The 23,012-nt window shown below is 40.5% G+C and overlaps 1 protein-coding gene across 2 annotated transcripts in view; it reads right to left on the reverse strand.

The window, feature by feature from the left end:
• Positions 1 to 23,012, reverse strand: part of PDK3 (pyruvate dehydrogenase kinase 3) — a 97,977-nt gene that overhangs the window by 17,771 nt on the left and 57,194 nt on the right. The window contains exons 6-11 of one of the 2 annotated variants that reach the window (XM_032226974.1): positions 18,273 to 18,350; positions 17,699 to 17,775; positions 15,658 to 15,759; positions 15,047 to 15,157; positions 3,543 to 3,656; positions 2,792 to 2,916 (exon numbers count right to left, since the gene is read on the reverse strand). In XM_032226974.1, coding sequence (XP_032082865.1) covers positions 2,792 to 2,916; positions 3,543 to 3,656; positions 15,047 to 15,157; positions 15,658 to 15,759; positions 17,699 to 17,775; positions 18,273 to 18,350 — 607 coding nt within the window. Of the gene's footprint in view, positions 1 to 1,767; positions 2,917 to 3,542; positions 3,657 to 15,046; positions 15,158 to 15,657; positions 15,760 to 17,698; positions 17,776 to 18,272; positions 18,351 to 23,012 lie in introns of those variants that run through there. The other variant, XM_032226973.1, reaches the window with a different exon arrangement.

A 23,012-nucleotide genomic window follows, 5' to 3' on the forward strand; every position in this document is an offset into this window, starting at 1 on the left:
TTAAGGAGAATCTTAACAGGACGCAAAAGGTTGCAATTTCTCTCTTGCACTAAGACTCCGGCCATCGCTTTGCCATGTCATCCTCACCCCTGGCAACCTTATGCACAAATGTTGCGCGAAGGCAGATACAGGGCCGCTTCAGTGCTGCACTAAGGCTCCGGCCCTTGCCCTGTCTTCTCCCCCGCAGCTCTTTGGATGAGTACGGAGGGCAAGAGCTCCAGTCAAAAATGGCAGAACGCAAAGGCTGTTCTAGTCACAAATGTGGTGCAAAGGCAGGTACAAGGGTCGCTTCACTCCTGCACTAAGGCTCCAGCAACCCTCCTCCTCCCCTTGTGACCTCCTGGCCGGCTGTAGGTGCGCATGGCAAGGCAATGGCCAGAGCCTTAATGCAGGAGATAAGCTGTATCCTGTTGTGCCCTGTTAAGACTCTCCTTAAATGAGCAGCTGCCCACCCCGCACGCACCTTTGTGTGCTTTGGCGCTCGCTTGAAGGTCTTCCCATGCATGCGCACCATCCCGGCCCCAGCACAGCCAGCCATGGGGTGGCGAGAGAAGAAGGAGGGGGGTCACCCGAAAGAAAGTGGTTTCTCAGCCAGCTTGAATTTCCAAAAAGAAGAAACAGAAGGAGTATTGAAGCGCCCCAAGGCAAGCTTGCTGACTTGGGCCAGCCACAGCTTTCTGAGAAAGAGAAAAGAGACACAAAGACAGAGAACACGACACACATACACATGCAGGGGGATCAGTTGAGGGCATCTTTGAGGAGGGCTTTCTCCAAGCCTGACCCCCGGGGTGGGTGTGCAAGGTTCAGTGGGGCCAGCTTCCTTTTCCCACTGCCCTGAAACTCTTAAAAGCCGTGGCTGGGTGCTGCGGGCCCATCCTCCTTTCCAAAGTCCCCTCCTCCTGGATCCCATTCCCACCCCTCATGTTAACGAGGCTGGTGTCAGTTGCGGCTGGGCCAGGGCAGTGTCTCAGAGTGGAGAGCAGGTTGAGGGTCTTCCCAAGCAACTGAGGCATGCCCAGCATCAACAAGGGCTGGAGGAAGCTCCACAAGAGTGAGGCGCTGTAGAATCAGCTGCGGTCACTTCTCCACCCCCTGCCATTGCCCTTACCGTCTCAGGCCAGGCGAGGGAAGGGTGAGGCCAGCCAGTAATGGAACAGGGAGCTGCAGCTGAGGCCCCCAAGAGCTGCATGTGACTCTGGAGCCATGGGTTGCAGACACTCACTGTATACCTTATTTTCCTTTCAATTAAATTGTGAGCCACTACAAATATACATAGAGCTAATAGGGATATTTTTCAAACTGCAAAGGATTTCTGATGCTCGGAAAGAAGGCAATAGCATAAAATTAATAAGCATGATTAAATGCTTGTATATATCAAGACACAAATATATGTATTGAAAAAGTTTCAAAAAAAGCTATGGATGCCTCAATTGCAACTCAGGTACTTCATTTTAATTAGGAATTAAGATTCTTGCTACATCTAAATAAAGATTGCCATAGTAATTTTAACCATCTAGTCAAAAAAATTTAAACTTTCTCCTTATTTTCACTTTAGAACAAACTATATTACAAATTTGTTGATAGCTTCTTGTTGTCAAAACATAAACAAAGTTACAATCTAAAGATAACGAAGAATCTGTGTGTGTTCTGAAGCTATCCTCCCTTTAGTATTGCTTCTATGAAAAAATATTATAAGAATTCTTCCTTGATTTCTTCAAAAATCAAATTCCCTTTCTAGTCATAATATTAAAGGCAGTATCATTCAAATGTGTCCTCTGTTTCACCTTTATTCTTTGTATCCATTAAAAAAAGTTCTTAAACAATTTTTAGATATTGATGGCAGAGTGCTGTTCAATATTTAATTTAACAATATTTGACATTCCTTTTATGATGCTTTTGCTAATTATTTTCATTTTAATATAAATAGGTCTCAAATGACTAAAATATTAAAATTAATACTGTAAATTAAATATTTGATGTTATGAAGCCAACATTTGAAATTATTGTTTTATGATTAGTATAAAATACTTCAATTATAAAACATAATTGTCTTATTTATCAATAGATTTGGCCTAGCAGAAGAGGCAGTTTACACATTTACAATATTGAAGCTATAAACCAAAAGAGGAAAACTTTATCAAGACTATGCCTGCAAAATGAAAGTCTGACTATTTTCCATGAAAACGAAATCAGTATTAAATAAATTTGCTCTTCAAACTGGGAATTAGAAACAAAACATTTAAAGCCCTAAGGACGTTTTTGATAACATAAAAAATCATATACTGATATAAGATCTGACAAACTTCCATAATAATGAGCATTTTTAGATAACAGATTATATAGTGCCATATCAAAATGCAGCAATGTTTTCTATGAACACATTCAAGTACACAAGATTTTTTTTGTTGCATTATAATGCGATGTAAGACATTACTGTCAAATAACAAGTCAAAACATTTTGTTCAATTATTACATAGGACTAGAAAGTGATCTTAAAAATAGTACCTTTTTACTGTACAATTTTATAATCTAACTGCAGTCATAGTGCAACCCTCTCTGTAATTTATAACTTAATAATCAAGCATGTTTTGGCAAAGTAATTACAATAACTCACACCAAAAATGCATAATGTCAGTCCTTCAAGCCCTCTGTTCTTGCTATTTCAAATTTCTGAACAGATCTTGCTAAAGAAATCTATATTTAGAGGAGTTTTGAAACTGAAACAAAGCATTGTTGAATGCAAGTATGTATCAAAGTGAAAATGTTGGTAAATTATCTGTTAGCTTTATACTTGGAAGCATCTCTTGGTTCACTGCTAGGGTTACTCCAATCATCTGCTTCTGGAGTGGTTTTGTAATGTCGCCAAGCTGACTTATTAAAAACTGGTAGTCTTTCAAAAGATTCACTTGATAATGCCTAAAGAAAGAAACAGGGAGAAAACATCCAAGTGATTACAAGAAAATTTAATCAAGTGAGACAGATCATTCTAAATGAAGAAAGAGTGTACATGCTCAATACAGATTTAATGGAACATGTATTTTATTTCATATTTATATTTTCAATCTTTATTTCACCTTCTGTATTTTTTTTTATTGCAGCATGTGGATGTGTATCTTCTTACTGCAGATACATAGTCATATTTAGTTAATGAAGTCTTACAATAAAATATATTCCAACTCAAATTTGGAGTTTGTTTCAATAATGAAACATTCAATTGTCTGTTAGCTGGAATTATGCTTTCTATCTCAATGTTTCCACTTAGGAGCAGCTTTATTGGAAAGAATAAACAGAGAAAAGTTTAGTAATGTTACAACTGAACTTTGTTACCAATCTGGTTCCGAAGGACATTTTATTATCTATGAATGTTCAAGAAAATGTTCTCAGAATGTGGAAAAATATTATCTTCAGTAAATCAGAACGACTTCTGGTACAAATGCATAGCAATAAAGCTCTTGCCTTGACAACAAAATATAATCAGCTATACAATCTCAAGAGTTAGTAGAGTACATTCATAGTGTTCTCTTAAAATAATCCATTATTACCTTCAAATAGATTACTGCATCTGTACCAACTCCTTCCATAGAATATAATTTGAGGTCACCTTGAAAATATCGAGCATAAAGACGAGATATTGGCAGACCATACCCATATCCAGCCTAAGGGGAAAAAATCATTAATAGAAAAATTAAAAAACTTGAAATGTTAACAGTGACAGAAGCAGGAATCGTCACAGAGATTCCTCTGTGTTTTATAATTAAAAATACCTTCCACTATGAGAACAAAAAGCATGCTATGCATCTTTTCCTTTTTACATAAAAATGAAAATTACATGCATAAAATGGCAATTGCTTTTTTAATATATGTACCATATAGAATTCCAGGAACATTTAAGGTGCTGTGTGTATCAGGTCTAATAGACACTCATTTCCTCCTATAAGTCTGTTAAATTGGGGCTTTATTATGTATATGGAATTGACAAGTAATGGCTTTCAAATACCTTTTTAATTCTCAGAACATTATTAAGCTATTTTCTAGTCTCAAATTCTGAAATTCATCCATGTGTTATCTTATCTATATTAACATCATTTTTATTGTCATTACAAGAAGTGCTCTCCCATACCCAACAATCACAAAGTGGATCACTCAGATCCCAGCTAAGATTCATGATTCAGAGACATTTTGAAACTGGGACTCTTATTTCTAAATAATACACCAATGGTTGTTCATTTTTAACACTGTAAAAGTCAGGTTTGTTTTTAGGGAAAAAAAATATTTTATTTCTATGCCATTCAATCCCTAAAGGTTGCTAACAATCTCAACATAATATTTTTCCAAGACTTTCTAAGTAGCCTTTTTTTAAAAAAAGAAAAGAAAAAAGAAAGAAAATTGCATTTTTCTGTCATTTTCTCCAAATCACTTGTTCTGCTTATTGCTGCCTGTTCTCTTTTATACTGTATAGTATGCATCGAGTGCCATCTAGAGATGCAAGAAAAACTATTTTACATGATTGTATTTTATTTTGAATCATTTCTACAAACTATTATGTAATCTATAAAATGAACATTCCTCATAGCAGAGTCTATATTAAACTTTCAAACATATGTAGCAAAGAACAAATCTCAGCAATTTAAGTTCTGGTCCAGATTCTGTTTCTTACTGCAATTTTTCACATGAATAACCCAATCCTCTTTCATGGCTTCTGCATTAATCATTGTGCAATGTTACATCTGCATCTATTAAACAACCTAATAGAAAAGAAATGCAGAAAGGATAGGTTCCAGTGTAATTAGATTACAATTTATTATGGTCAGTAATACTGCAGCTATGCTGATATAATATTTTTCCAATATTTTTCACAGCAGCTGCAAATGCAATTATATTTTAACTTCTCTCTCTAAAGTTATATCATAATTTTCTACAGGTAGTTCCCAACTTACAACCACAGAGGAGCCCAAAATTTCTGATGGTAAGCAAGCAGTTGGTTAAAGTCATGGTATGACATTTTTGCTGCAGTTATTAAGCAAATCATTGCACTTCTTAAGTGTATCATGCAGTTGTTAAGTGAAGGCTTCCCTCATTATCTTTGCTTGTTGGAAGCCATCTGGGAAGTTACGAATGGTAATCAGATGACCTTGAGACAGTACATTTGTCAAACACATGCCAGTTGTAAAGCACCTAAATTTTTTTATTTTATTTTAATTGAACAAAAACACAAAAAAAGAATCATCCTTCACTTCATCTTGTAGAAAGTGTGTCGATTGGTTACAGATAACTTTTGTGCATTTCTTCCACAGTCATTACTTGTAGTACATATTAGATTATACACTTTAAGTCAAAAATCTTTGTATATTTTACTATCAATGAACCACAATTCTCATTTTACTACAATTATTTGAACATGTCTTTACCTCAAATCATTCATATTTAAAAACACAACCACATAATGGCATTCATTAGCCATTTCAAAAAATCCTCCAATAACATTACACCTTTATAGCATCTTTTAAGTAAAAGTCAATTAATAAAGTTTCTAAGCCTCCCCCCCCCCCATTTTTCCAACTCACTGATTAAAATTTACATCCAAGTTACTTTTGCCAATACCATAGCATGTGTATATTGTTAAACAATGGCCATTAACATTTCCTTGTTATTATTATAATTGGCTAAAAATAATTTACTATTTATGTCCCACCTCCTGTCAGACCCCCCCAAAAGAAAAAACCTTACGACTTTATAACAATATCTAAATAAAAAATTGTTAAAAAAAATTTATAGGTCTTTTTCCCAAGTCACAATTTGCAATTTATATCCAATTTTTTTTGCTAGATTAGCATATATGTATATATTAGTTTATATCCATTATCGTTTCTTTATTGTTATTGTAGTTATTTAATTGTAGTGAATAAACATTTGATAACAATCTAAAACAATCAAAGAGTTACAGAATTCCTACTTATTAATCACCAAAATCAACTGATTTTTTATTATCAACTTTCATTATCCACCTATATCTTTCCAGTAACAAAAAATCTTATCTCTCTTGCCAATTGTGGTATAAGTCTTCTTTTTATCTCCTTTATAAGGTTTTTATAGACTTCTCTCCGCACTTTGAACTCACTGTTTAGGATTTATATCCAAGTTACTTTTGTCGATACCATAGCATGAATATATTGTTAAACAATGTCCATTAACATTTCCTTGTTGTTATTATAATTGGCTAAAAATCATTTACTATTTATGCCCCATCTCCTCTCATCAGCCCCCGCCCCCCCCCCAAAAAACCTTACACCTTTATAACAAGATCTAAATGAAAATTTGTTAATAAAATTTATAGGTCTTTTTCCCAAATCACAATTTACAATTTATGTCCAAATTTCTTTTACTAAAATTGCCCATACATGTATATATTATTATGCTGTATCCATTATCATTTCATTATTATTATTTATGGTTAATTAATTGTTAGCGAGTAAACATTTAATAACAATCTAAAACAATCTAAGAGTTACAAAATTCCTACTTATTAATCACCAACAATAAAAAACTATTTTTTTATTATCAACTTTCATTGTTAACCTATATCTTTCCAATAACAAAACAGTCTTATCTCTCTTGCCAATTGTGGAGTCAGTCTTCTTTTTATCTCCTTTATAGGGTTTTTATAGGCTTCTCTTCGCACTTTATTGCTTGAAGGGTCTCTCAGATAATCTCCTTGCCCATCAGTTGCTACTAAAGTTAACTTGTCTTTGTCAATTTTGCTTCTGAAAAAGTTTCTCTTCTTATGTCTATCATCATTAGTATTTTTTCTTCTTCTGTGTCCTGGAATCTGGGGTAGAGCTCCAATTCATTGAATTCCCTTTTCCATATTCCCTTCTTTCCATTTCCACCCACATTTGCTCCATTAATAAATTCATCTATTGTCTTATCTTTATCTTCTATATCTTCATTCTCTCCTTTAATTTTTGGGGCTCCAACCTCATCATATTTTGCTGTGAGGAAGACTAGTCTTTCCAATTTCTTCTCAATTCTCCCATATCCTTCCAATAGATTTTGAATTCCAGCCAAGATATTTTGGAATTTTAAGGTTTCCTCATCTAAGTATTGATCCTTGTTTCCAAAACAGAAGAGAGAGAAAAAAGAAAAAAAATGAATAGCGACTGCCACTCTAGTCTTCCAGGCCTCTCTTTACTTTTTAAATTGACTTGAACACAAGTTCTTTTATGCTCTTCAAAGGGGAAGGATTCTGTTTCCCCCTTCCTTCCTTCCTTCCTTCCTTCCTTCCTTCCTTCCTTTCTTTCCCTGCCAAAATAATTGTCAGAGGCACCCGTGAAAATAGTTCGTGCCCTTGGTTCTTTATCAGTTTCTGTAAACAAGTTGCAAACCCTTCAGCTGCAAAGAGTGAAGTCAAATAAGAAGAGAGATACGTTGTTTCAAAACCCTCAGCTTCTGACCTCCGAGTGGCAGTTAATTTTCACTTTCTATAGGAAACAAAGTTCTTTAGATTGCTTTTAGTGTGGTTTAATAACCAGTAGTAGGAAGAATTGTTAAAATAAAAAGGAAGGTTTTAATCCAGAAGTCAAAAAATAAAGCAACAAGAAGCAGAAGGAAAAAAACCCCAATCCGTTCACTTTAAGAGGAGAGATGAAGAACGTTACGAGTATTTCAATCCACAAAAAATAGTTACAAAGAAAAAAAAACTTTCCACGGTGATCCCATTAGGATTATTTTCGCCGCTCAGCTCTTTTGTTTTAGGATCTAATTTGGCTTTAAAGAAGTATTTCTTTGGGCAGTCTTTGGCGAAATAGAAAAAATACCTCACCAGATGGACTCACTTTCTCTTTTCACTTCCTTCCTTCCGAAACGTCCCAATTTCATCAGCCTAGGGGCTGCCTGTTTACCACAGGCTTGAAAAACTTCCCTTGGGTCTATCAGGGATTTTGCGATATCCCTGAGACCAGCAAGGTTTTGTCTTCCTGATCACCATCTCTACGGGATAGCTTAGGTCTCAATGGACCCTCCAGCGGCAAAAGTGTCAACGGTGGTCTCAGAGTATCGAGACCGCACATTGTAACATCACAACGTGGCTTCTCCTTCTCCCATGAAGCACCTAAATTTTGATCACATGAACATAGGGAGGCCACAACTGTCATAAGTATGAAAAAGGGTCAGAAGCAGCTTTTTGCAGTTCTATTATAACTCCAAAAGGTCGCTAAATGGATGGTTGTAAGTTGAGGATTATTTGTACAATCTATCCTATCTAATCATCAAAGCCATAAGTCACAAGCTCATTTTTTTTTCATTTTCAATGAAACCATTACAGGTTTTTAGTCACCAATATACATAATTCTACATTATATATTTATTTTCTCTAATAAACATCAATCAGAATAGAACTGGAATGGAGCTTGGAGGTCTTCAAGTCCAACACACTGTTCGAACACTATACCAGTGATGGTGAACCTTTTTTTGCTCAGGTGCCAAAAGGACACTCATAATGCAATGCCCCTTACACCGTGCCCTGTGCACGCGTGCATGACTCCCGCTGCCCTGAGCATGCATACACAGTTTTTTTGAAGCCTGGGGAGGGCAAAAAGAGCCTCCCCTGCCCACCCAAGGCCCCCGGGCACAAAACATATATAATAATGTAAAGCAATTATATAGCCTTCAGTATCGGCTTTCATATTTAGCCTTTCTAGTTTTCCATTTTGCATTGCCTTCCTATTGCTTTTACTTTGCCCTATAACAATAGTAGTAGTAACACTTATAATAATATTTATTATTTATATCACCCTTATATTTACATTCTCTATTTTCTGTTTAGGCTTCTGTTTTCTAGCCACTTATAAATTCTATTCCAAATTTTATAGAAATCCGATTCTTCTCTTTCTTTTAGTTCTATTGTCATTTTGTTCGTCTCCGCACATTCAAGTACTTTTTAAATTATTGTTTAATCTATGGGTATATTTATTTTTTTCCAGTTTTGTGCAAAAGTGGTCCTAGCTGCAGTGAGTATATGTATTATTATATATTGAAATTGTTTATCCATTTTTTGATCTAATAATCCGAATAAGAATGCTTCTGGTTTTAGTTCTATTTTTTGCTCTGCAATTTCTTCCAAACATTTCTGAATTTTGCACCAGTAGTTCCTTGTGATGGGGCATGTCCATCACATATGGTAGAATGTTCCAGACTTGTGACTACGTCTCCAACAATTGGGGAATAAATTTGGGTACATTTTGGCCAATCTCGCTGGGGGCAAATGCCATCTATAAAACATTTTATAGATGTTTTCGTTATAAGCTACTGCCGTCGTAAATGTATAATTTCTTTCTCATAGTTTATCCCATTTTTCTAACTCTATATTATGGCCAAAATTTCTTCTCTGGGGGATTCCCGGAAGCAGCCAGGGGAATTGTGTTCAAAGCCTTTTCAATGAAAGCATTTTTGGGTGACAGCACCACAATCCCCTCCCCAATTCCAAAAAGGGCCGTGCAGGGGCCAAAAAAGTGCATCGTGTTTCAGGTGGCAGGTGGCTCCAGCACAAGCTGCCACCTGAAAATGCTTTCCTTCCCAATTCTCCGGTGCATATCGCAGAGCCATGCGCCCTCCTCTACAGACTCACCTTCTGTTTTCTCCTGGCCAGCACCATCAGCCAGGGCTGTGGGGGGGCAGGGAGAAAAGTGAGAGAGCAGCGCAGTGAGGCGAGGCAGCCGGCCAATTGCTGGCTTACTAGCTCGGTTGCTGGCCAACCGAAATGCGCAGGCAGCAAAGGAAACCTGCGTCATGGCCTCTGCTGCCTCCTGCCTATGTGCACTGAGGAGGCCGAGCAGCAGCACCAACGAGGAGAGCACAGACCTCCTGAGCTGTGGGAAGTGGCTGCCAGCAATGCTCTCAGGGCGAAGACATTGTGAGTGGGGAGGACTCGGCCCCCTCAGGAGCCGCCAAGCGCTCGCTGCCCCTCTGACACCTGTCAAGCCTCCTCCCACCATGGACTCGCATTCTGTTTTCAGCTGACTAGATCTGCTACCTGAAACGGATCTACTGAAAAGAAAGTTTGTGGAAGAGACATGTGACCTTCTCCTCCTTCTTTCTATCGCTTTAAGGGACTCCGTGGGCAGAGATCAAGCGGGGGCAGCCAAAGTATCCCAGCTTGGTTTTCCGGGATGATCCAAGGTGTGGAGAGATGGCCTGGAGACCAGGGTCTTTTCCCAAAGACCTCGTCGCTCACGTCTTTCCTCTGCTCTGGTCCCCGGAGAAAGCAGTGATGCAGGCGTGGGCCCCACTCGGGGTAGTAAGCCCCAAACCCGACTCGCCTCCCTGAAAGATCACGGTCACCTGGGATGGCTCACTAATTTGGCATGCCCATTCAGGCACTGCAGGCCCGAAGTGAGTTCAGCAGCACCTGGCCCACATGCTGGTCCTTCCTGCCGGGGAAGGGGCATGCCAGAACTCGGCTGTCAATGTGGGGCTGGGAGAGTCTCAGGCAGCCGCTTCTTGGAGCCCACTGCCCACACCTCTAAGTGTCACTGCCAGCAACCATGGTTTCGCGCCCCCTCTCCCTGATAACAGCTGACAGGAGAGCAGCACACCGGGCGAAGTTTCTGCTGCTGGGTCCCAGGTCTGGAAGGTGCCTTCATCACTCCTGCCCCAACAAGCGAGGGGATGGTAGAGTCCGGCAGCGCCCTGGGCCCTTCTTCGCAGCTGGCAGGGATGCCAGGCACTCCATCCCTTGCCCCACCTGCCACCCCCAAATTGTGCCCCACCACGAAATGCGCATCTTAATAGAGCTGCAATGGCAGCTCCATTGCATCTCTTGGCCAGTCTTTGCAGGGAAAACCTTGCACGGCAAAGAAAAACTTCATGAGAAGTTTTACTTTAGTGTGCAAGGTGTTTCCCTGCACAGAGCGGCCGAGAGAGAGAAGCGGTAAAAGTGCCAGACTCGAGTAAGATGCGGTTTTCATCGCAGTTCCCCAGGCTACTTCGGGAATCAGGCTCCGACTAAGGCAGCAAAGATGTTAGCCAGATGAATACTGATGGATGCTGGTGGGAAAGAAGCAGAAAGGTTATTTTCCTGATTTCCTCCCCAAAAATTAAGGTGAGTCTTATACTCCGAAAATACGGTAGTTTGTTTCCTCTGTGGGCATAAGCTGAAACATATGACACATTTTGCAAGTCACTATATTGTTAGTCTCTATTTCTATGACTTTCTTTGGTTGTTTGTTAAAAAACTACAAATTACTAAAAAATAAATATTTCCGTTATAAAGTGCCAGTTTACAATCATTTACAAGAGTTATTGGCCTTTTGTTCTCTATCTTGAAAAATTCATCACTATCTTCCCTGACGTGTCTGTCTCTTTTTCCATGTTTATTTTTTTTCTCTTAGATTAAGAATTTAAAAAATTCTACAGGATTAAACTATTTTTAATTTTTAATTGAAAAAATAAATTAAATAAAAATAAAAATTGAAAATATTTTTTATAAAAAAAGGAATTCAGAGATTTTAAAAATTTAAGAATTTACAAAGATTCTTGGCCATTTATGAAATAATATGCATATGCAAAAAATAATATTTTTTGTTGGAAATGAAAAAAATCAAGAGTTTATTCATCTCAGCAAAATCTGTCAATTCAACCAACTGTTTTTCCATAGTAAATAGTGTAGATATGTGCTATATAAAGGTGATTGCATTTATTTGACAACTCAACTAGAAATATGAATAATTTAAGTTAAAGAACTTAATCGCCACTAAAAAGATGGTTTTGAAGGTCAACAATCTAAGACTGATGGTACGAATGGGCTCGAAAGGCTCAGCCGTGAGAGCTCTAAGTACTAGGGGCAAATCCCATGTAGGGTAGTGGTGAACTACCGGTGGTTTGAGGTTGGATGCGCCCTTTAAGAAGGACCGGACCCTCGGATGGCGAGCGAGGGAATGGCCTTGGGCTCCTCCCACCACAGTCAATAATGCCGCAATCTGTCTATGTAAGGTGCTGGGCGCTAGACCTTTCTCCAAACCCAATTGTAAAAAGTCTAGAACCCGTGGGATGGAAGACTTAAGTGGATCCACAGATACTGTCCAGCACCACCTGCAAAAGGCCTGCCAGGTGGCCTCATAAATTTGCGTGGTGGACGGACGGCGAGCAGCTTGGATCGTGGCGATGACCTTGTGAGCAAAGAGGTCCACCTGGGGCTGGTTGAAGCGGTGAGCCAGTTCCTGGAATAGAGTCAGATGGAGTTGCCACTCTGTCTGGTCTACTGTGGTTCTGCTCTGCCAATCCGCCTGTACATTGGCTGTGCCCGAAACGTGCTCTGCCTGAAGTGATAACAGGTGAATCTCTGCTCAATGGTGAAGAAGTTCCGCTTCCAGCATCAAGGCCTGGGACCTGGTGCCTCCCTGGCAGTTGACATGCGCCTTGGAAGCTACATTGTCTGTGAGAATCAACACGTGATTGGTCGTCACCAGGTCTCGAAAGTCACGGAGAGCTAGGCGGATTGCTCGAAGCTCTAGCCAGTTGATACTGTTCCGAATTCCTGGGTGCTCCAACGACCCTACGTCACTCGGCCCAAGGCATGGGCTCCCCATCTAAATAGACTCGTGTCTGTTGTTACTACAATGTGGTCCGGCTCCTTGAAAAGGAACTTCTTGAGGATCTTTGAAGAAGTCCACCAGCAGAGCAAACGCAGCACCTTGAGAGACAAACGGATGCTGGTCTGTGAGTGACTGGTTACTGTTCTTATGAAATGGCCGCCAGGCCTGTTGTTGGCACTGTTGGTGACCCCTGTCCCTGGTACCGGGGCAGTCCTGACTTCTGTCCTATGCCTGGGTGAACGGCCTGGAGTAGGGAGGAACATATGGGGCAGTATTGTACCCGGAGCCCCTGCCCGAAAGGACTGCCTTCTGTAATATGGTTGTTGTCTCCTGTCCCCATGCCTAGTGGTTGAAGGAAGTACTTTGCGTTTGTCTCTATTTTCAATCAAAATAGGATCCAACGCAGCTCCAAACAGAGAGCCTCCCGTGAACAGGGTAGAGGCAAGACGCCATTTGGAACGTAAATCAGCCTCCCAATGGCAAAGTCAGGGGAGCCGGTGGGATGCCACGTTGGATGCTACCGCACGGGACACGAACTTGGCCACATTGAGTGTAGCATCTGAAGAGAACTCCAGTGGTGCCACCAGTTTATTTACATCCTGGTGTAGTTGGAGGTCTTCGGGAGGAAGCCTAGACTGCAGCTGTTGCAACCAAACCAGCAAAGTTCTATTAAGGAAAGAAGTTGCTGTGGCTGCACCTAACGCCCAGGCAACCGCCTGGTGCATTTTGCGGATGGCCAGTTCAGCCTTGTGATCCTCGGCCTTAAGACCTTCCAAAATCTCAGAAGGGATCAAGGCAGGGAGGCCAACGGCGTTACAGGGGGATCCATAGTAGGGAACTGAAGGAGTTCATCCAATTCAGGCGTGGAAGCGTAGAACTTCCTGTCCCTGTTACTAGGAGGGGGAACAGCCATCGGTTGGGACCACTGTTTCTGAACAACGTCCAGAAACAACGTCCAGAAACAGCTTCGGGACGGATATGACATCCTCCTCCTGCAACTGTTCTGCAAAAAACCGGTCAGTGGAATCAAGGCCCAAGGCTGTACTAGCTTGAGTGGTGGCGCCACCCTTCTTGGTAGTTGCTTTAGCTTTGTACAAAAGCGATTTGAATAAGGTGGGCTGAAATAAACCGGAGAAGGCCGGTGTATCTTGCACCAGACCATCATCATCTGACAATTCTAGGGCAGCTACGTCCTCCTCCCTCCCAAGGATAGAGCCTTCACTGTAAGCTGAAGGTGGTGGTGAAGGAGGATCAGCCTGAGAAATAGAAGGCAATGCTGAGAGGAACAGGGCGCTGGGCCCTGCACTGCAACTCTACATCCACCCCTTGGGAAATGGCTGCAGAAATCATGTTATGGAGTTCTGGGGCAAATTAAATTCGGGCCCATCCCTGGCCCTGAGGCCTGCAGCCATGGGTGTAAACGTGGCCGCGGATTCTGATTGCGGGGATGCTTGACATGTGGTCGGGCCCACCGCAGACAGAGCTGGGGTAGATTGGGGCCCCAAATCCCCTTCGTCTGCACCCCTCCCCAGTGGTGTGGGAAGATCAGGGGACCAGCCCTGGATTCCTGCTGGAGGAATCGAGGGAACAGGGGAATGGTGCTCAGCCACTAACGTTGGAGGGGACCTAGTGGTAGGCCCAGGAGCTGAGGCCGATGACTTGGCCTTCTCATTGCACTTGGCAGCTCTGTCCAGGGCTGCAGATGGTGCGCGTGATTTATGTTTAGAGGCCCTAGTGGTGGACCTACCCACCCTGATACTGGGCCCAGCGGTCTCAGAGTGCAGCGAGAAAGAGCTGGGAGTTCCATCGCTGCCTCCGGAGATAGAATAATCGGCCATAGTAATTCACGGGGGAGCGGGAGAGATTTGAAAGGCTCAAGCTCACTTCTGAAACCAGGGCAAACCTCTGATAATTGGAGAGCTGACTCGTTACGGTGCTAAATGATGGCGGCGAACTGACCTCTGCAGCACAATGACTCACTCCGTCCTCAATCACAATTGAGTGTTCAAGGCAAGCTCCAACCCTTCCTGCTGTTGATTTGGTGCAAAGACTCAAATAGCCGGCACCAGTACCTGCGTCGCTGCGAAATTCAAAAGTGCATCCAAAAAGATAGCCGTCATCCTTCCCTGTCCGGAGTGGTGGGACAGAACGGCAGCATCCGAAATGGCGTGGCTGAGTGATGTCAAGTTGGCCACGCCCACCCAGTCATATGACCACCAAGCCATGCCCACATGGCCACCAAGCCATGTCCACTCAGTCACATGATCACCAAGCCATGGCCCCAGTAGCATGACCACCAAACCATGCCCACCCAGTTACATGACCACCAAGCCATGATCACCAAGCAAGTCATGCCCACAGAACCAGTAGTAAAAAAATTTGAATCCCACCACTGCTTAATGTGCTTTATGCTGAAAAAACAATCTGGGGAACATTTTAGCTTGCAGAAAAGAACTTACCAAAGGCACAGCTCTTGATGGCTCCAAACTAGGCCTGGGAGCAGTTGAATACATATAATTAAAAAGACGATCTATTTTTCTCAGAGGTACACCACCACCTTTATCACTTATCTATAGGATAAAACCAGAAATTGATATAACACAATGTCCTCCAAGGAATTAAAAGAATATACCATATCTGTCTACAATTTTCAATGATTACATTTACAGATCTAGAGTAGAAAGACTGAGACGCAGCAATTCCAAAACATAAAATAAATTCATCATTCTTGAAGTAAGTCCAATATCCAGCCTCCCTATATTGATAAACATAATCCTAACTATAATGTACTGAAAAGCAGGTGGCCCATGTTAGAAAAGCCTGCTCAATTCATGAAGTCGCTATAAACTAAAATGAATGTGTAAATATATATGCAGAGAGCCAAATAATCATAATAATTTCAAAATTTTACCTAAAAGTAATTAATACCTATATCTTGTCATAAAAATTTCTCACTCTGTTCCCTTTTATGTTAACTACATTATTCACAAAGGTACTCAACATATACAGTTTTTTTCTATCTCGGTTAACAAATAAAACAAGATTTTTTACATTTTAGTTTATTACTTACCTTTATTGATAGGTCTTCTTTTCCCAAAGTGACTAATGTTTTAATTGATGGATAGCTTTTGCATTTACCTTCATATAGCTCCACTGTAGCTCGCATTGAATTCTGCAATTTGAAGCAAAACTTTTCACTTCTTAAAGATGCTTAATTTATGTTAATAATCACACCAGAAAATTTTACAAATTCTGGTCATCTTTTAATTTAACACTATGAACTTCTCTATCATTTATATAAATTTTAACATTTTTAAACATTTTTTATAACATTTTTTCTTGTCATGCAAAAGTATGTATTAGAGAAAAGCCTATTTCTTTGTTCAAAAATTATTGCAATTATAATAAAGCCTATTCTTATTAATGTAATTGTATTTTTAAATTGGAACTCAATCAGTCAGTCTGCTTGGTAGATAGCTGTAGGCATATAATCCACATGTTCATGAGAGATATCCTTTGTCATGTCCCTAGAAAAATACCCCACCCCATTTTTCTATTTAAAGTACAGTATATAAAATATTGCTCTAAGATGCTCTATTTTTAAAATCAGGACAAAATTTGCTGGACCAAAGCTGAGAAAAAAGAAAAAATATTTCCAAGAGCTTCAATTTTAAGTGTCAGATTTCATGGGAATAAAGAACTGTAAAAATTTGAAAAGGTACTTTCAGTATTAATTTTAAGGGAATAATTAACAAATCTCCTGAGGAATTTTCATTGAAAGGTTGATATATCTTTCTCTCTGCAAGCTCAGAAATTTTGTTTATGGATGTCTATTTATTTATTTATTTGACAGGATTTATAGCACTTCAGTTAGAAACATTTAACATACTATAGCAGACACTTGGCTAAATTTACAGAGTATACCAAGTGGATTGTATTCATTGATCCTAGTCCATTTATACCATCAGAGTTTTATAAGAGCTGTATACAATAATATTGTGTTATTCACAATAGCAATCCTTTTTTATTCATGTTAGACCTCAGACCTGAAACCTGAATAAAATGGGCCCAGATAATCAGCTTTTCCAGATCTGAAGCCTCAATAATCTTCCTCCAAAAGAGGAGGTTGCATTGTGTATTACTGTCTAAAATATCCAGATTGAGTAATGGTTTTTTGTGGAGGAGGTGCCTTTCAAGAAAGATGCTGTCCCTCTTCACTCACAACAGGATAAATTTATAACTGCTCTAATCTAGGCACTACTCATTTCCCGGGGTTTTCACCACTTAAAAGTGACAAAAATTCAGACTCCATATGGAAGAGCTGATGCTGCAGAAAAATGTATTCATTTCTTTTGTGTCACATGATCGATCTGATATAATTTGGCATATTAACTTTTAATGTTAAACAATATTTCTGTATCTAAAATTATATATTCCAAGTTATCATTATTTTTAAATTTAATGTTGACATCATTTTTCTTTCTTTATATAATTTTATAAACTTTATTAGTTTATATCCCATGGGTAGGCTGATACATCTAACTACACCTTGATGCTATGTGAGCAGGAGATTGTACTATGGAAATTAATTTAGATTTGCCTTTTAATCATCAGAAAAGCAAAATAAGGTATGAGAGCCATACGCTTTTTATAAACCAGGATTTAAAAAGTGAATGTCAGGATGGGGCACAACCTGAAAATTAGGTGAGGCAGCAGGAAATACCAAATCACTATTCCAAAGCAGAAAGTAGGGCCAAGATATGAAGACTCAAATAATTCCTTGGAGGTGAGGTTCCACAACCTTCATCCATCCATTCCATGGGCTATCTGATATTAACTATTTTTATGAAATAATAAATGAAACAGGACAGGTGATTTTCCAACTTCAGACGGCAAAACATTTAGCATCTAAAAGTTTCCCCATGTTGTCAAAGTCTATTGCTGAAGTCTGACTTTTAATTAGCATGCACAATTTGCTATCAAAGACAATATTGTATTCAAAGGTGTACCTACGGCTATATTCAGGGTGAAGCATGATAACATTATTTCTGGCAAACTCAAAAATAAGCCAAATAATATCTATCCCCTTCCCTTGATGTTAGTTTACTCACCTTAAACAATTCGAAAAGCATATGAAACAAATGCGAGGGTACATAGACAACCTGAATGGGCCTGCCGGGTGCTTTAGCTAAAAAGCAAATAAAACTTTTAACTGAGAATTAAAGTTAAAGTTAACACAAACAACTATAAATTCTCTGATTTATATTATTTACTAGAAATGTACAACAGCTAAAAATTAAATTAGCTCCTTAAAGAAGGTTATAATACTAGGAAATATTCAAGGAAAGAGAAATGGACAACTTGCAACAAGGGAATGGATTTAATTACAGCAGTAATAGCTGTACAATCATAGGAGTTAATGGACCAAGCCGAGGACATGATTCTCCTGGAGAAAATGCATGTGGCTGCTAAGTTGTTACCAACTGGATGACACATAAGCAATCAATCAATCAAATCAAATCCAAAAGAAAGAAATGGTAGAATGGAAAGAAAAATATTTTCTGCACCATAGAAAACTCTGACACGGTTCTCAGCTAAAAATGAATCCAGCTATTAAATTTAACAATTTCTTGCAATTTCTGACAGATACTTAATATTAAAAAGCAATCATATCTATATTTGTACCATTGAATTCTTCAATTTCCAAATCAGGTGCTACTTGATAATATTGCTCGCACAACATCTTGGCAGTTGCAAAGGCATCTGTTAGGGAATAACAATAATATATATCATGTGACTGTGAGAAGATAACAGTATATTATATACTGCAAAATTTAGAAGCTGCAAATTATTCTCCTCTTTAAATAAAACCTGTAAGATTCCAAATGTGAGAAGTGCGTAATTGAATCTCCTAATACATTTACTTTAAATCTGCTAATAATACATACATATGTACGTACATATGTACATGCATATGTACATGAATGAAAGAATGAATGGAATTCCATTTCATTCCAGTTTTTAATGCTGATTTTAAAACTGCATTTGTTTGTCTGGCATTAAAAAATATATGCGTCATACAAGAAAGCAAAACTTTTATCACATTCAAAAAATTTAACATACAGTATTAACTCAGATTTACCTGAAAAATAAATTCTATTAAAATCACTGGGAACAATTCTTTCCTAGTCATACAGTATATCACAGAAGTACATCCCCTCACATTTTGTAAACATTAAAGTATATCTTTTCATGTGACAACACTTGGCTACAATGTAAAGTAGTGAGTATACAGCTTTATAACAGTGTAAATGTGCTGTCCCCCCTGATGTCCAAATGGGGCCCAAACTGTCAATATTTTCTGTGGCCACCATTATTTTCCAGCACTTCCTCAACCCTCTTGGGTATAGAGTCCCGAAGGACGGCATATAAATTTTATTAATAAATAAATAAATTAATTAATAGAGTTCACCAGAGCTTCACAGGTTGCCACTGGACTCCTCTTCCACTCCTTCACGACGACATCACGGAGCTGGTGGATGTTAAGAGACCTTGTGCACCTCCATCTTTCGTTTCAGGATGCCACACAGAACCTCAATAGGGTTTAGATCTGGAGTCATGCTTGGCCAGTCCATCATTTTTACCTTCAGCTTCTTAGCAAGGCAGTGGTTGTTTTGGAGGCGTGTTTGCGATCGTTATCATGTTTGAATACTGCCCTGTGGCCCAGTCTCTAAAGGAAGGGGATTATGCTCTGCTTCGGTATGTCACAGTACATGTTGGCACTCATGGTTCCCTCAATGAATTGTGGCTCCCCAGTGTCGGCAGCACTCATGCAGCCCCAGACTATGACATTCCCACCACGCTTGAATGTAGGCAAGACACACTTGTCTTTGTACTCCTCACCTGGTTGCTGCCACACGTTTAATACCATCTGAACCAAATAAGTTTATCTTGGTCTAATCGGACCACAGGACATGGTTCCAGAAATCCATGTCCTTAGTCTGCTTCTCTGCAGCAAATTGTTTGTGGGCTTTCTTGTGCATCTTTCTTTAGAAGAGGCTTCCTTCTGGGACGACAGCCCTGAAGACCAATTTGATGCAGTGTGTGGTGTATGGTCTGAGCATTGACAGGCTGACCTCCCCACCCCTTTAAGCTCTGAAGCAATGTTGGCAGCACTCATACATCTATTTCTCAAAGCCAATGTCAGCCTCTGTTTTGGTTATTTGCTTAAAGCTGCATGGTATTGGGGAAGGGAATAATATTGTACTGGAGGAGTTTTGTTCTCACCATCTTCTGTGCATGCTGGTGTTTCATGCTGATGTTTGGACTTGGTCAAGGCCAACCGTCTCGCATACCAATTTGATGAGGTTGTTTGAAGATGCACCCCACATGACACCTTAGGGAGTTGCAGATTGGACACTGGATTGGGGAATTGAGGGGAGGGATTGGGCAAATGTTTGGTATGTATGATTTTGCATGTTTCTGCTTCAGATCTTGCTTTACTTCGCTGCTATCTTTTATAACCAGTAAAAGTACTCTTAATTCTACAAATGGAGTTAAGTGGTCTCTTTCTTGGTTGCTGAAGGAGGCATACCTGACAATAAGCAAGGTCTCACTTCCGCACTTATCCCGGAGCTAACACCTTCCGAGGGGAGTGTAATAAAAACAAAACCTTCAAAGAAATGTCCAACTCGGGCAGCGACCAGGACGACAACATGGGGGCTGCCGGATCATCATGTCTCTTAGAGACAGAGTGGATAGTGGAACTGAATTTGGAGGAAAGATCTGTTCGCCCCAGGTGGTTGTTGGGAGTGGGACAGAAGTATGATCTTGAGGACATTCTGGCTGGAATTACAACAACCCGACGTCAGCGACCAGCAGCTTCCTGGCAGGAAGCCGAAGAAGAAGCTCTCATGATGTCCCACGCTATGAAACTCTTCCAGGAGGCTTGGGAGAAATGTCGTTTTTGCGAGAGCAGGTCTGGAAGAGAAGCTGATTTCCCTGATCAAGAAGAGAGACCTGTGTCACCCGGGGAGCCCTTGGGGCAGACAGCGGAGCTGATCAGGATGGGAGAGCCCCAGCAGCAGCAGCCGCAAGAGCCCTTCCAAGGGGGGGAGGACCCCCCCACAGATGCCGGATGGCAAAAGTTCTTCCTCTTGGAATGAAATTTAGAGGGGACCCAAAGGAGCTAGGATTTTTCCTGGTGCAGGTCTGGAATTTCATGCAACAGTTTGGGGAGGATCTCCCAAATGAGGAAGCCAAGGTAAGAGTTGTTACCATGGCGTTGGAGAACAAAGTGGCAGCCTGGATGGTCAGTCTGCATAACAATGATTCCCCCTTGCTGAGGAACTATAATAGGTTTATGGCTGCCCTGAGAAAACGCTTTGATGACCCGCTCACCAAGCGAAAGGCCAGAACCAAGATGAAAACCCTTACTCAGGGAAAAAATCCAGTGGCTGAATACATCCAAGAGTTTCGTGAACTGTCGGTGTGTATGCGGAGTTATTCGGAGGAAGCTTTGATGGACACTTTTATGGATGGCATGAACCAAGATATATACCAGAACTGTGTTAACAGCCTCCCCCCCCCCCCAACCTGCAACGCTGGTACGAATTGGCAGCAGATGTGGAGATCAACCTAGCCAGGGATAAATACCGGGAAGACAGTGAGAAAGGTAAAAATCCCCCCCCCTCAGGGGAGCTTTGAAGGGAGGAAAAAGTTGGTCTGTAAGCAAGCCCCGGTCTATTGCTTGTTTCTGCTGCAGGAAGGAGGGGCACCGAGCAGTGAACTGCCGCTCAAAAATTGGCACAAAGTCCCCTGCCGCTGGGGAGAGGAAGCCAGACAAATAACCTGGGAAACGAAAGAACATCTCCATGAAAGGGGTGGATCCTGCTGAAGAATTCCCTCCCAACTTAGGGGAAGAAGAACCCTCCTCTCTCTCAGGGAAAAGTGAAACCAATTCCGATGACGACCATCTGGTAAGTCCCCGATCGGGCCCCATGACCATTCCAGAACAGTGTTTCCCAAACTTTTGACATATGTGTACCCCTTCTATAATTTTCGTAATGCTGAGTACCCCTCATAAAAAACACTGAGTACCCCTCATAACTACATAAAAAATGTAGTTAATGATTTTCACGCTTTCATCCAGAACTTTCTGTAGATCAGCGGGCATCTTACATGTTGCCAAAGCCTCTCTGTGTATGCAACAATGTGTGGATATGACATTTGGAGCAACATTTTGAATTCTTGCAACAAGTCCTTTATTAATTCCGACCATACTTTTTGCTCCATCTGTGCTTATTCCAACACATCTATTCCAATCAATTTTGTTCTCTTGCATAAATGTATTCATAACATTAAAGATATCTTCTCCTGTTGTGATATTCCCATATGATCCCCACCAAACTCCGGTGCAACGCGTACCCCCACCAAACTTTTCCCGTACCCCTGGGGGTACGCGTACCACACTTTGGGAAACACTGCAGTAGAACTTAAAGTGCCCTCTACTGGAACCCAAGCGAAAATGCTACAAATGGAGTTAAGTGTTTTCTTTCTTGGTTGCTGAAGGAGGCATGCCTGACAGCCAATCTCTGGATATGACACTGAGTATGAACATTCAACTTCTTTGGTCAACCATGGCGAGGCCTTTTCTGAGTGGAACGTGTCCTGTTAAACTGCTGTATGGTCTTGGCCACCGTGCTGCAGCTCAGTTTCAAGTTTTGGCAATCTTCTTAGTGCCAAGGCCATCTTTATGTAGAACAACAATTTGTTTATTCAGATCCTCCGAGTTCATTGTCATGAGGTGCCATGTTGAACTTCCAGTGACCAGTATGAGAGAGTGAGAGTGATATCGCCAAATTTAACACACCCGCTCCGCCTTCACATCTGAGACCTTGTAACACTAATGAGTTACATGATACCAGGGGGGAAAACGGCTACATGGGCCCCATTTGGACAGTATCACTTAGGAGTGTACTCACTTTTTTTGCCAACAGTTTAGTCATGGCTGTGTGTTGCATTATTTTGAGGGGACAGCACATTTACACTGTTATACAAGCTGTATACTCACTATTTTACATTATAGTCAAGTGTCATTTCTTCAGTGTTCACGTGAAAAGATATACTTAAATGTGAGGGGTTGTACCCACTTTCTGATATACTGTATGTAAGATTGCACAGCCAAATTTAAGAACCAAAAATGCATGTTAATAAAATCTTCAAATTTCAAAGCTATTCCTGCACCTTTCATGAAAACTACCTGTATTTCTCTGAAAATAAGACCCATTCTGAAAATAAGCCCTAGCATGGGGTTTTTTGGGTGCGCCTAATATAAGCCCTACTCCAAAAATAAGCCTGGGGAATGGGTGTGGTCAGCACAAGAGCCAGAGAGTGTGTCTGGCAGCAGCTGCAGCCTGCTGGCCC

This window comes from Thamnophis elegans, chromosome 11 (genome assembly GCF_009769535.1).
Source record: "Thamnophis elegans isolate rThaEle1 chromosome 11, rThaEle1.pri, whole genome shotgun sequence".
NCBI classification, from domain to species: domain Eukaryota; kingdom Metazoa; phylum Chordata; class Lepidosauria; order Squamata; family Colubridae; genus Thamnophis; species Thamnophis elegans.